This window comes from Aristolochia californica, unplaced genomic scaffold, assembly GCF_029961685.1.
Source record: "Aristolochia californica isolate CCGP_79_NKW_82.1479 unplaced genomic scaffold, dmAriCali1.0.hap1 SCAF_15, whole genome shotgun sequence".
NCBI lineage: Eukaryota > Viridiplantae > Streptophyta > Magnoliopsida > Piperales > Aristolochiaceae > Aristolochia > Aristolochia californica.
In genome coordinates, this window is record NW_027181826.1 from 22,187,501 (window position 1) to 22,200,285 (window position 12,785).

General features: G+C 38.3%; 2 protein-coding genes and 1 pseudogene across 2 annotated transcripts; 2 read left to right on the forward strand and 1 right to left on the reverse strand.

Moving 5' to 3' along the window:
- Window positions 1-670: 670 nt before the first annotated feature.
- LOC137952190 (non-functional NADPH-dependent codeinone reductase 2-like) lies at window positions 671-2,505 on the forward strand (annotated as a pseudogene).
- Window positions 2,506-2,846: 341 nt separating this feature from the next.
- On the forward strand, window positions 2,847-4,606 carry LOC137952191 (non-functional NADPH-dependent codeinone reductase 2-like). The gene is made up of 5 exons (XM_068799263.1): window positions 2,847-2,984; window positions 3,233-3,571; window positions 3,663-3,906; window positions 3,994-4,173; window positions 4,307-4,606. The coding sequence occupies exons 2-5, from the start codon at window positions 3,252-3,254 to the stop codon at window positions 4,529-4,531; spliced, it is 969 nt and encodes a 322-aa protein (XP_068655364.1). The 5' UTR covers window positions 2,847-2,984; window positions 3,233-3,251; the 3' UTR covers window positions 4,532-4,606.
- A 166-nt stretch (window positions 4,607-4,772) lies between these two features.
- On the reverse strand, window positions 4,773-12,695 carry LOC137952192 (uncharacterized protein At5g01610). Its single transcript, XM_068799264.1, has 3 exons — window positions 12,515-12,695; window positions 5,972-6,026; window positions 4,773-5,258 (listed from the first exon to the last, which is right to left on the reverse strand). Exons 1-3 carry the CDS (start codon window positions 12,599-12,601, stop codon window positions 4,879-4,881), a joined length of 522 nt encoding a protein of 173 aa, XP_068655365.1. The 5' UTR covers window positions 12,602-12,695; the 3' UTR covers window positions 4,773-4,878.
- Between the last annotated feature and the right edge of the window lie 90 nt (window positions 12,696-12,785).

The window sequence follows — 12,785 nt, forward strand, 5'->3', positions numbered from 1 at the left end:
AACTAATTCTAATTAAGGAATTTCATCTTCTCTTCCTAATACAATTTCCAAGTCATTGAGGATCTATTGCGATAATTTTATTGTTGTGTTTTTGGCCAAGAACAATAAGAGTGGAAGTTGTAGTAAACATATTGAAATTAAGTATTTAACTATTCAAGAACAAGACGAAGCAAAAAAAAAAAGGTTATGGAACACATTAGTACTGGATTAATGATTGTTGTTCCGATAATAAAAAGTTTACCAATGGATGGTAAATAAGAGTTTACCATCCATGAGAAACGAGAAAAGAGATAATGTATCCATTATCTCTTTTCTCGTTTCTCATGGATAATCTTTGTGAATTTGATGGTCATGGTTGTCATGTAGGGCTCGCGGCTTTTTATGATATTTGCTATTGTGGCGGTTGTGAGTAGCCACCACTGACCAGCTGAATTATTTAAAGGTAGTGTAGAGGTCATTATAATCGGCCAGACAGCTTCCTTCTCTGCTCACGGGGCAGGGTTTCGAGGAGTTGTATCGTTTCCTCTCAGGTACTTTCATTGTTATTCTCGAGCCCCCCTCGCCCACCTTCCAGCTATTCGATCAGTGGAGCATTGTTAATAAGGGGAAATCACTACATGTGCTGGTTTTAGTTTTGATAATTCGCCAAAAGTTTACATCTGTTCTTGCTGCCCTTCTCTCTATCACCAATTTTAGGCTATCCTGATCTCCTCCTTTTGATATGGTTTTCTTCTGCAAATTTTCCACTATGTTTTTTCAAACAGCAAATTGTTAAGCCTAAGATTTGCGTTTCTCCTTGTTACTGGATGATGATTCTTGACGTCTTCAGACTAGGTGTTCGATGAAATCTTTAAGGAGCCAAGTAATGGCTCGCATGTATCATTTGCTAATCTGAAATTGCAACTCTTCAAATTTTGCCTCAAACAGGTTTTGGATGTACGCAGCAGATGGCGGAAAAGGACATTCCAGTGATTAAGTTGGACTCTGGAGGCGAAGCCATGCCTTCCATTGCCTAGGGGACCGCTGCATTTCCTTTCGTCGCGTCTGAAGATACAAAAGTAGCAGTTGTTAAAGCAATTAAGCTTGGTTTTAGGCACTTGGACACTGCGGCCATTTACGGCTCCGAGACATCCGTTGGTGACGGAATCGCGGATGCCTTGCGACTTGGGCTCATCAAGTCCAGGGACGAACTCTTCGTCACTACTAAGCTATGGTGCCAAGATGCCCACCGTGATCTTGTCCTTCTTGCGCTCCGCAAGTCTCTCGAGTAACACAGTCATCATACTAGCCAATGAACTTTTTTGAAATAATTAGTATCTTTATGGAAAATTACAGTATTTATCTTTGTTATACAGCAATCTCCAATTGGAGTACCTTGATCTCTACCTCATTCATTGGCCTGTTAGTATGAAGCCAGGGGAGTTTCAATATCCTGTTCCAAAAGAGGATTTCTGCTCCATGGATTTCAAGTCTGTTTGGGAGGCCATGGAGGAGTGTAAGATGCTTGGACTAACAAAATCCATTGGAGTAAGCAACTTCTCATGCAAAAAGCTTGAACAATTACTCTCCACGGCTAAGATTATTCCTGCAGTCAATCAGGTATATCTATGTCCATCAAATAATAAATTACTCTCCGACTTCTTCTATGTAGTAAATTGAACTGACTGATGATGGGTGACTTCCAACAGTAAATTCAATTCAATATAGGTGACCAAAAAACAAGTAAGCAGGGAAATTATATTTTGGCAGGTGGAGATGCACCCAGTTTGGCAGCAGAAAAAGCTTAGAGAGTACTGCAATCCTAGAGGTATTCGTGTTTGTGCTTTCTCTCCCCTGGGAGGGCAGGGGACCCCATGGGGTGCCAATCTGGTCATGGGCAATGAGGTGCTGAAAGCGATAGCGAAAAACAAAGGAAAGACTAGTGCACAGGTATAAACCTTCTCTTAAACCTGGCCGTCCTGCGAGAGAGCAGAGGAAGGTCACCCCTACCAGCATCAATCTTGATTTCTGCGATACATGTTTGCAGGTCTCTTTGAGGTGGATTGTGGAACAAGGGGTTTGTCCGGTGGTAAAGAGCTATAAAGAGGAGAGAATGAAACAGAACTTGGATATCTTCGATTGGAGTCTGAGTGAGGATGAATTACTATTGTTTGATGAAATACCACAGCATAGAATAGTTTCGGGTGAGGATTACATTTCTCCATACGGCCCCTACAAAACTCTTGAGGAGCTCTGGGACGATGAGAATTGATCTTGAGAAGAATGTCATTTTAGCCATCTTTATTACTACTGCAGTGAAAAGTTTGTATTTTCAGATGTTAATCTTCATGCTTGTGAAGTGAAGCTGTGAATGAATGTAGCCTTAGAAGGCATTTCAATCTCTTCCTATGTAACTAAAAGAGTGTGTTTAAATAAAAGAGGATTAGGGATTTTATGATCCCTAAGAGAAACGTGAGGGAGAAGGCCCTCTCTCTCTCTCTCTCTCTCCTGAATCCATTGCCTATACTTCAATTCTTACTCATTCTTTATGGTATCAAAGCACGTTAACCTAAGGGAATTTGTGTAAAAACTGAAGATAGAAGAGTAGGAGGGAAGAGAGTTGAAAGGAAGAGCAACGACTCCCTCTTTATGTAATCTTACCTTCTTGGCCTAATTAATATCTTATCTTCTATATAAACCAGTCGGGAAAGATCAGATGAGAGAGAAAAAACTTTGATAACTGCAAAGAAAGTCATACGATACCAAGCTTAGATATGGTGATTGGATATTTGGAGTTTGAAGATAGAAGAGCTCAAGAATAAGAAGAGAGAGAAAGAACGAGGACACGGCTCTCATTTCATTTGTTAAAATATTAAGATTGAGGATAATATTTATAAATTACCCAGCGAGTAGAAGATTGTCATCCACACAGGCCCTTGTTCTCAGCTCGTCGGGCAGGCTTTTGGAGACGGTCATTTGAAATCTTTTCCACTGTGAGGGCTCAGGTACAGAGCTGTTCTTGCATCCGTTTTCTCTATCACCATTTTTAAGCTATCCTTATCTCCTCTTTTCGATATGGTTTTTCAAAGATCGAACTGTTAAGCTTAAAATTTCTGTTTTCCCCTCTTTACTGGCTGATGATTCTTGACATATTCAGACCTGGTATTGGATGAAATTTAAGGAGCCTAGTAATGGCTCCCATGTATCATTTGCTAATCTGAAATTGCAACACTTCAAAATTTGGCCCAAACAGGTTTGGAGGTAGGCAGCAGATGGGGGAAAAGGAAATTCCAGAGATTAAGTTGGGCTCCGGAGGGGGAGCCATGCCTTCCATTGCCTTGGGAACTGCTTCATTTCCTCTCGTCGAGTCTGAAGGTACAAAATCAGCAGTTGTTCAAGCAATTAAGCTTGGTTATAGGCACTTCGACACTGCGGCCATTTACTGCTCCGAGAAATCCGTAGGTGAAGGGATCGCGGATGCCTTGCGTCTGGGTCTCATCAAATCCAGAGACGAGCTCTTCGTCACTACTAAGCTATGGTGCCGAGATGCCCACAGTGATCTTGTCCTTCCTGCGCTCCGCAAGTCCCTCACGTAACACAATCATCATACCAGCCATTGAACTTTTTTGAAAAAAAAATTAGTGTCTTCATAGAAAATTACAGTATTTATCTTTGTTCTACAGCAATCTCCAATTGGAGTACGTTGATCTCTACCTCATTCATTGGCCTGTGAGTATGAAGCCAGGGGAGTTTACAAATCCTATTTCATTTGAGGAAATCTGCTCCATGGATTTCAAGTCCGTTTGGGAGGCCATGGAGGAATGTAAGATGCTTGGACTAACAAAATCCATTGGAGTAAGCAACTTCTCTTGCAAAAATCTTGAGCAATTACTCTCCACGGCTAAGATTATTCCTGCAGTCAATCAGGTATGTCTGTGTTCATCAAATTATCCTCTGTTTTATTTTATTTGTTTTTCCGTCTTCTTCTAAATAGTAAATTGAACTGAGTGATAGGTGGAGATGCACCCAGTTTGGCAACAGAAAAGGCTTAGAGAGTACTGCAATCCCAGAGGTATTCGTGTGTGTGCTTACTCTCCCCTGGGAGGGCAGGGGACCCCATGGGGTGCCAATCTGGTCATGGACAATGAGACCCTGAAAGAGATAGCGAAAAACAAAGGAAAGACTATTGCACAGGTATAGGGCCCTCTCTTAAACCTTTTTCATTCCATCCATTGGGCTATCGGTACCTGGCCGTCCTGCGAGACAGCAGAGGAAGGTCACCCCCCCTACCTGCATCAATCTTGATTTCTGCGATACATGTTTGCAGGTTTCTTTGAGGTGGATAGTGGAGCAAGGCGCTTGTCCCGTGATAAAGAGCTTCAATGAGGAAAGAATGAAAAAGAACTTGGATATCTTTGATTGGAGACTGAGTGAGGATGAATTACGACTGATTGATGAGATACCACAGCATAGAATTATTACAGGTAAGGAATACACTTCTGAATACGGGCCCTTCAAGTCTCCTGAGGAGCTCTGGGACGATGAGACTTAATCATTTGAAGAATGTAATTGTAGCCATCTTTCTTAGAACAGTTGTGAAAAGTTTGCAATTTCAGATGTTAAATCTTCATACTTGGGAAGTGAAGACCAATGTTTTAAAACCTGGCTCAGTAATTCAGCATTGGATATGGTTTCAACCAGTAACTCTAACAGGTCTGTGAGATCTCTAGATCGCTTTTCTTTTTTGCTGTCATTCGGAAAGAAAACACCAAATAAAGAACAAAACAAAGATGAGAGATATCTCAAACTTTTGTATATAGCAATGAATGGTATATACTACAAAACGACACTGCTGAACACTTGATAGAGAAGAAAAGAATAAAAGTGTTCCATTTCACTTCAAAATTCGTCTACTTTAAGAGCTTCTCGAGGCATCTCATATGCATCCTTGGGCCTTGTTTTCTTGACACCAGCAGTAAAACAGACCTTGTCAGATTTGTAACTTTCAACTGCTACATGAGTGACTTTGACCCACATCAGGACTTTAGTTTTCATTCCTTCAATTCCAGTTAACTTGCCCTTCATCAGAACTCCCTTGACTCGATTGGCATATCTTAGTACAGATTGATCTTTAAAGCTAACCTCACATGGGGAATGCAAATAGACAATCAGTTTGGACCTAGATTCATCAAACTCGTAAGAGACAATGTTCTTAGGAAAAAGCCCTGGTGGTAAACCATGCTGCCGGAGAAGATCTGGTAAAGATTTCTGTGGTTTGCCTAGACAATAAACATTAATAAGTTAGCTGCCCTCAAGAGTCATTCCTTCCACAATTTGGATCAACATATGATTCTCATGTATGCTAGAAATCTATTCTATACATATGCTGAGATTAATTTGTTTATCTTTTCATTAGCAATAACTGGCTACAAAAATAGAGGGTTTATGTCGTAGCATCCCGCATGAACTCACTGCACCTGCTAACTCTCAAGCAAGAGCTAGAAGCTGTGCTCACTCTTGCAAGAATTTGAAGTGTAATATCTAATCTACACACTTTGGAAGAAGTATTTGATCATGGAAAAATGAGCCAATTTCTACAAGGCACTTCAAAATGTTCTGAGATAAAATTGACATATTATCATTTGTGCATTGGAAGTATTTGAATTTGCATCCTAATTTAAGCTTCAATCGAGAAAATAAACTGCTAGATAAAATTCTAGGCAAACAGATAGAATCAATGGAAAACACTGAAAAAAGAAAGAAAGTTAATTAATGGAAAAGCACTCAATCATAGAAGGGCATCATTTTCTTTTTCTTTATGTTATGAGGACTCAGCAGAAAAAGCAAAAGTAGAATCACTCCCTCAAATATTGAGTAAAAGAAAGGAACCAAAAAGAACAAAATAATGTAAAAATTTTGTTGTTTTCTAGTTGTTCAGGGAACAAAATTTTGGAGAAATTATCACTGTGTTATGGAATGTACAGTATTTCACCTTTTAACTTGTTGAAGAACCATTTTGCTTTCTCCTCCACAGCATTTGAGAATGTCTGCAACATACAAGCACGAATTTTAAGATAAACAAAAGCATTTACCGGCATATGGTCAGGTGGAAAATCATTTTTTTAAGGAAGTGACAATTTTATTAATAGAAAAAAAGAAAACAAAAAAATATATGAAACATAAGAACAAAAGGAACCCCAAAACTATCCTTAGCCCCAAGTGGAATTAATATATCTAAACATTTAGTTTGTATGTTAAAAATAAAAGAAAAAAATAAAACTGAAGTCACTCACAAATCATTTTCCCCGAGACAGACCAATTAAATCTGGAGCAATAAATATAGCATTAGGTAAGACAAGCTTTAGACACCTTTTTTGGTGACTTGACAGACAAATGTGGGATCGACATGATTTCTTCAGGCTTCCGTTATGGGCTTCAATATCTGCCCTGCATTACTAGAGGAGCTGGCAAACATCTTTGGTTATAAAACCTCCACTATCCCATCAACCTACTTTGGTCTTCTTCTCTTCAATGGCCGCATAAACCAAAGTCTATGGAATCCGGTGTTGGAAAAATTGGAGACCCGTCTGGCAACTTGGAAGGGCAGATTTCTTAGCAAAGCTGGCAAACTCATTCTCTTGAAGTCTTGTATCGCAAGTATTCCAAATTATGCTTTATCCTTTATGCCCTGTCCTGTTTCGATTTGCAATACCATGGATAGGCTAAAAAGAAGATTTCTATGGAGAGGATCGAGTGATAACTTTTAAGTATCATTTGGTCAAATGGGAAGATGTCCGAATGCCAAAAAATATGGGAGGTTTAGGGATTCAAAAATCGAAGGATATGAACCAAGCCATGCTCTTAAAATGGATTTGGAAGTTCAACAATGTTTCTTCTAATCTCTGGAAGGAAATGGTATCTGTGAAACTTGGTTATCCTTCTCCTTGGTGGATTTCAAGTGGCAATCGGAGATGTCTTTCTCCAATTTAGAGATCATTATAACTACTTATCCCCAAGTTTTCTTCAGTCGTCAAATTCTATATTGGTAATGGTAGATCTTTAAAAGTTTTGGAAGCACTAGTGGACGGGTCAAAAGCCTTTACAGTCAACTTACAGGAACCTCCTCCTCCTATCTCTGCAAAAGAAAATATCGGTTGTTGATGCTTTTGAAGAGAATGGTTTGTACTTACATCCTAGAAGGGGTCTCTCTGATACCGAGGCTCTGGAGGCAAGTAGGTTGATGGAATCTCTGCAATCCTGTAGACTGAGGCTTTTAACTGCTGACAAGATGATATGGTGGCCTGATAAAAGCGGTCTTTTCATAGTGTCATCTGCTTACATCTTCATCAACAGTTGGCATACAAACCAAAGGGATCATGAGGTTCTTTTTTCATGGCGTCTCTACACCCCGCCAAAGATAAAAAAAATTCGTTTGGAGCTGCCAAGCAAAGATACTCACGGCAGATGTGCTCAGAAGAAGAGGACACCCAACAATTGACCCTCTCTGCCCTCTATGCAACTCTGAGGACGAATCAGTCAATCACATTCTGTTTCATTACTCTTTTTCGTGGAAGGTATGGACTTCCATCCTCAATAAGACGGGGTTGCAATTCTGTACGTCAGTGGATCTGATTTCTTTTAGCCAGATGCTCATCGATACTCCCCTCCCTGGGCTTGAAAAGCTTTTGATATCCGCATGCATTGGTTTCATTCCGTGGGGGCTTTGGAATGAACGTAACCGGAGGCGATTTGTGCTAGAAGTAATTCTGCGATAAGGGTGGTGGATTGTGTGTCTGGTCAAATCTTGACTTGGCTCCTTACAAAGAAGCCTTTCTCCTCCTTTGTTGGTTCATCTATCCACGATAATTGGAGCGTTTTTGCCAAAATGCGGTACGGAACCAAGACCCCGGTCATGCAAGAATGGACTCCCCTAGAGCTTGGTTTCCTAAAGTTAAATTTTGATGGTTCTTCCCAGGGTAATCCCGGAAAAGGGGTTTTGGGAATGTTATCTCAGACTCCTCAAGCAATCAGTGTTTGTCATATGCTGGTTCGCTATGCATTGCTGACTCAACGACGGCTGAGATTCAAGGTCTTCTCAATGGGCTTATAGTGGTCATCTTCACATTGAGGGGGGACTCGAAGGTGGTAATTGGTTGGTGTGAAAAGGCGGGACTCCCCTAGAGCTTGGTTTCCTAAAGTTAAATTTTGATGGTTCTTCCCAGGGTAATCCCGAAAAAGGGGTTTTGGGAATGTTATCTCAGACTCCTCAAGCAATCAGTGTTTGTCATATGCTGGTCCGCTATGCATTGCTGACTCAACGACGGCTGAGATTCAAGGTCTTCTCAATGGGCTTATAATGGTCATTATAGTGGTCATCTTCACATTGAGGGGGGACTCGAAGGTGGTAATTGGTTGGTATGAAAAGGCATTCTCCCCCTCCCCCCCCCCCCCCCCCCCCCCCCCCCCTGGTGGCATTGGGATTTTTTGCGGGAAATTCTTGAATTGCTTCTCAATATTCTTGTATTTGGTCTCACATTCCGAGATCTGCTAACTCGATGGTAGATGTGCTTGCCAAGTCAGGAGCTTCCTTACAATCTCTTGTTGTTAGGGATTTGTTCCCTGTTTCTTTGTAATTCTTTGTTTTTTTGTTAATATATACATCATTTTCAAAAAAAAAAAACACGATTTCTTCAGGGTTCCATAAACCTAATCAATAGAGTGGGTGATTTTCTATCTTTATTTTTCTTAATAAAGATAAATACCGACATCTAAATTAATACCTATTTTGGTGTCATTAAGAAGAGGAAACTAGAGTTCCACTCTTTACAAGAAACACTTTCCCTAAGCAGTTTGACCTTCCTAGTAAGAAGTGTAAGATATCATTGATATTAAATTAGCAATATACTATTTAAAAAATGCTTTAGCAATTTGATCAATCGAAGAACTTTTGGAAGAAAAATAAATCAATTGAAGAACTATGTGCAGCAGTTAACCCTGTTAAATTTATATAAAATCCAGAAACGGGCCATCTTGCCTTTTAGTTCAGTATGTGTTATTAAACAGAAGCATATTTTTTACTTTAGTTGCAACTTTCTTTAAGTTAATAAAGTTAGAAGAGGGATCACGCAGAAAACACATGCCCTTGCTTGGTTTTGTACGGAAGAAAAATACAGAGGGCATGGCAAAATACAGAAGAAAAAGGGGAATAAAAAGGGGGTAACACAGAAATTCGAAATCGACAAAAACACACTAGATTGATTTAAAAAAAAAGGCATAATAGATGATTTCAAAAAGAAAATAGTGATAACAATACCTAAGGAAAAAATTTGGACGAGATGGTACAAGAATAGTTCAATCCCACTCATAGCCTTCAAGCACAAAAAAGTATCCCATAGACCCTTTTATTATTTTGTTTTGTTCGAACTTTGTATTTGGAAAATAATTCCTTTTGTTTTGATATTTGATTAAACTCCTTATTTTGACTTATTTGGGTTGGAAAAAAAAAAGTGGTTTTCAACAATAACAGAGTTTGATTTTCACTAGATTTTTTTTTTTTTTTTAAAAGCCCTCTTTCAGACATACTCTTTGTTGAGAAGGAATTGGAGAATAGTAATGATCTGTGGGGCTTCCCTATTTGACTTTAGTCATGGACAGACCAGCCATGGCTAACAAGGAAATGAGCAGATGAAGAAGATAAGGGCTCAAACAACTCTCTAGAATTTCATAAGAATTTTTGAAAAAAATTTTGCAACAATGATTTATGGAAATTTCCAGATTTTCTGGGTTTTTTGGAATCCTTAGGGGCTTTTGAAGATTTCATGGAATTTTGAGAATTTTTTAGAATTTGAGAAATTTCATGGAATTTTAAGAATTGCTTGGAATATTTTGGGGACATTTTCATGAAACTTGGGATTTTTCAACAGTTTACAGAAATTTTAAAAACTATATGAATTTTTGGTGAAAGAATTTCTGAAATATATATTAAGAGAGTAGATTGTTGGACAGTAGAATCTGGAATAAGGAATTACAAAATAGTCCTGAGAAACAGAGTCTAGACAATAATCCCTGATTTGGAAAGAATTACAAGACGACCTCATAATCTAAATATTTATGAAAGAGCTCTTTCGTCTTAAAATTTAGTAACAGTCCCTTTTCTACATGGGTTATAAAGAATACCGTGTTTGGAAATTCTAGAAATCAACTTTCATATGAGATAACCTGGGAAATAACTTCAACAAGGGAAACTAGTTTCCCAAAATAATATATTAATAATATTAAATGATAAAATATAAACTACAGACAAGGAAATATTTCCTCTTCTACTTTAACAAGTCAATATGTTTCTGTTCCAGAGGGCAGTTAAACAATGAATAATCAGTTGGAACTGTTGAAAAGAGATTTTGACTGGAGGGAACAGAGAACATAATTCTTTCTTTTAGAAAGATTACAAATGGTCCAGCAGTAACATTTCTGACAAAAAACTTAATTGTAGTAGAATTATGGAGCTTCACTCCTCTTATGGAAAAACAGAACTTAGACAACAGAGTAAGAAGAAAAACAAAACTTCATCGCTTTCTTCTTTTCTCGTTGTTCTTTCTGTTCTCTTTCTCTTCAGATTTTGTCCTACTATTGTCTATCCTCCACTATTAGCCTCTCTTTGTTAAAGATTAATTCACAAACCCCAGGTGAAGCATTTACCATGAACTTAATATATTTCTAGTAACTTGTCAAAATCAGAAACTCCATAAGGCATTTTATCTTTTTGATGCAGAAGTATACAGAATTAACCAAAAGAACTAGCCTTTGAGAACTATAGATTCCAGGAAAATCAAGATCATGAACTGTTTGCATCATCAACATAGGGTTATCCCATATGAATTGCAATCAGCTAAATGAAATCAGTTTACCATATTATTCACATTTTCTCTCCTACTTTTGAGTCTCAGCATTCCTCTTGTATTTTGCCCTTGGTGGCTTTCTTTCTTAATATTATTTCACCTTTTCAAAAAAATAAAACACATTTTGTTGCATGTTTTTGTTTAAAATGGATTTTTGTTGCATTCACCATAGGAAAGTTTACCATTTGCATTCTTGGCATTGCATCATTGAGAAATTATTGTATGATCCAATTAATTGAAGTAAGGTCCAAAAACAAACCCTAATTTGAAACATTTAACATTGGCACTTAATATGGCTTTTTTTTCTTTTCATTATGCACATGCAATTACCAAAAAAACCACTAGTTGTTTAGGAATGCAGACTCACAGAAAATCATGACCATGGCCTGTTTGCATCGTCATGATACGGCTATCCGACATAAGTTGAAATCAACAATATGAAAGCCTTCTGCTGATCATTAGCATTCTTGTTACTAATTGGCGTTGTTGAAAGTCTTTCCACATTATTTTCAGTCTCTTCTATATATCGCATCAATCAATCAGCATTGACAAACACTTCTTGACGTGGCACAAATTCACATGCTGAACTATCCCAAACACTCTCTTACTGACTCTCCTATTTGAGCCATGTTAAGCATCTCAAATATCTCCATGTCTAAATTGTCTTCAATAGCTTTGCTACATATTCATCTCAAGGTTATCATGTCTGCCATCCTTCATTTTTGGTACATATTTGTTTCTCCACTGCCTAACATTGTGCTACATACAGCATAGCTGGTATCATTAGTTACAGAAGTAGCATTTGCTTTCATCCTTCAAGTTTGCCTTGTAGAATTTGTTTATATGGATGGGAAAAAAATCATCAGTGAGGGCTCTGCTCATCTATTCACTTTAAAGGATCCTGAATTTTTAGGAAGAACTTAAGTTTGAAATGTTCAGAAATTTCTCAAGACCAAATGAAACATATTTCGAACTCATTTTCTGGGTTCAGTCAGAACAAAGCGGCATTACATAAATAATGTGTGAGGGGAAGGAAACCCACTCCTTGAGACCCTGTTCTGGCTCTTTCGTTATTGAAGTGACGTGGAATAGAAAACACAAGTAGCATCCACTCTGTTCTCCATTTGTTGTAACTAATTATATGCGTTACATTAGTGATAACAGAAACATCCCTCTTTCTTCGTCAATTATTATCCTTAAGCCAAAAGTCTGTTAATATTTATACAGTGTTCAAAACGTTTGACTGAAAATCGACAACTATATAATGAAAAGAAAATATAAAAGAACTGAAACAGTTCCAGTTAAGACAATCGCTTCAAGATCCTATGCGCAAATAAATGAGACCATGAAAAAGGCTGTTTCCGCTCAATCTACATTACACAAAATCACGTCCAGGAAACTTAAAAACCATACGGAACCATTTCCTTCGGACCGGATCATCCTTCACATCCGAAGAAAAATAGTTCACGAAAAAACAATGCCGTAATAAGAGTAGTCTAAAAAATACGCGATGTTAACCAAAACAAGAAAAAGCAACACCATAGAAGCAGAAATATAAGCCGAATGGAAGGAACAACAACTTACAATTTAAAAAAGAAAAAACAACAGATTCCGAACAGGGGAAAAAATCTACTCACAGTGAGGTCTTCGCTGATGTTGGATACCTCTTCTTTAGCTTTCTTCGAGATCCAGAAGCTTCCAACTTTCGTCAGCGCCTTCTCCATTTTCCACCACGGTTGCGGAGAAACAAAGCGCGCAGGCAGCCTCTGAAAGAATCTCTCGCAGTGCTGGTAAGAAATAGACAGAGATCACAGAAAAAATGCGGCGCTCCAACCAAAACAAAGGAACAACAGAACAGAGTGAAACAGTCTACAGAGCAAATCGAGAGATTTTGTTTTGTTTAAGGGT